Source organism: Vicia villosa, linkage group LG4 (genome assembly GCF_029867415.1).
Source record: "Vicia villosa cultivar HV-30 ecotype Madison, WI linkage group LG4, Vvil1.0, whole genome shotgun sequence".
Classification (NCBI taxonomy): Eukaryota; Viridiplantae; Streptophyta; class Magnoliopsida; order Fabales; family Fabaceae; genus Vicia; species Vicia villosa.
In genome coordinates this window covers 109,109,168-109,110,785 of record NC_081183.1, presented here as the reverse complement: position 1 = coordinate 109,110,785, position 1,618 = coordinate 109,109,168, and the positions used below count along the sequence as shown (strand labels likewise).

Here is a 1,618-nt window from a genome sequence, read left to right as displayed (position 1 = left end):
TGGAGTATCTTCATAGATGCCTAGCTAAGCTGCAAGATAATCCAGAGTACAAGTACCATCCCAAATGTGCTAAATTGAGATTAACCAATATTTGTTTTGCAGATGACCTCTTATTGTTCTCTAGAGGGGATGAGACATCCATGGTACAAATGATGAATGCTTTTCAAGATTTCTCAGCAGCAACTGGTCTAAGAGCAAATCCAAGTAAGTGCAAGGTATATTTTGGTGGAACAAATGATCTGGAGAAGAGGAAAATATTGAAAGCCACAAACTTTGAAGAAGGACAGCTACCTTTCAAATACCTTGGAGTCCCCCTCACTAGCAGGAAACTCAGCATTAGCCAATGCCAGCCCCTCATAGACAAGATTGTAGCCAAGTTCCATCATTGGACCTCAAAACTACTCAGTTCTGCTGGTAGATGCCAACTAGTTAAAAGCACTCTATTTTCTGTGGCTGTTTATTGGATGCAGGTGTTTCCATTGCCAAAAAAGATAATACATCAAGTGGAGGCCATATGTAGAAGCTTTCTTTGGAGTGGCAAAGATTGCAGCAGGAAGGCTCCTGTAGCCTGGAGTACAGTATGTGATCCAAGGTGTGCAGGAGGATTAAATATCACTTCTCTTGAGGATTGGAATAAAGCAACCATGTTAAAACTTCTTTGGAATATTCAAGGAAAAAAAGATAAACTATGGGTCAAATGGCTTGATACATACTATGTGAAGGGGAGAGATATTTTCCAGGTGTAGTATGCTGTAAATTCTTCATGGATCCTCAAGCAAATCCTGAAGAATAGAAACATAATCGTGGATAGACAGAAATGGAATCAAAGTGTACAACAAGAGAAGTTCCACACAGCCAGCTGGTACAAAGATATACGTGGGGAAAAGGAACAAGTAGAATGGAAACGAATGTTCTACTCAAACGTTGCTAGACCTCGAGCGAAATTCCAATTGTGGTTACTCTTCATGGGGCGACTTGCTACAAAAGATAGACTCACCCGATTTGGTGTGAAGCTTGAAAAGAGCTGCACTTTCTGTCTTGAAGATGAATCAATTGATCATCTTTTCTTTTCTTGCAGGAAAACAAACACCATATGGCAGACCATTCTACAATGGATTGGTTACTCGAGAACCCGTAGGCAATGGTCTGAAGAAAAGAGATGGCTGATACAAGAGAGTAATAGAAAAGGTTGGAAGCGACAATTGCTTAAAGTGGCATTGGCTGAGACGATTTATTTCCTATGGAAAGCTAGGAATGATCATATTTTTAACCAAATTGACATAGGCAGTGAGCTTACTTCTAGCATTAAGACTAGTATAGTAACTAGAAGTAGCCTATCTAAACATCTTAGAGGACATGTTAATGTAGGCAATATGAGTATTAGCTAGCTTTGATTAAAGATTGTATGGTTGGAATGATTTGAACCCTGGATCCCTTTGGATCGGGTGTATTTCTGTGTTTTGTGGAATAAAAGTATATATATTCTCCAAACAATTCACATTTTAGTATTTTAATATTTGGTAAACTACACATAGTATTTTAATATTTGGTAAATCACACGTAATAGATTTTTTTTCTCATTTTCATGAATTAAATATAAGGCTTAAATGCACCTCTG

General features: G+C 38.1%; 1 protein-coding gene across 1 annotated transcript; it reads left to right on the top strand.

The window, feature by feature from the left end:
• Window positions 1-908: 908 nt before the first annotated feature.
• On the top strand, window positions 909-1,388 carry LOC131597647 (uncharacterized). The gene has a single exon (XM_058870331.1). It carries the CDS (start codon window positions 909-911, stop codon window positions 1,386-1,388), a length of 480 nt encoding a protein of 159 aa, XP_058726314.1.
• Window positions 1,389-1,618: the final 230 nt, after the last annotated feature.

Bases quoted from the DNA above. Each gene is read 5' to 3' on its own strand.
- LOC131597647 (XM_058870331.1), top strand. From the start codon at position 909: ATGTTCTACTCAAACGTTGCTAGACCTCGAGCGAAATTCCAATTGTGG.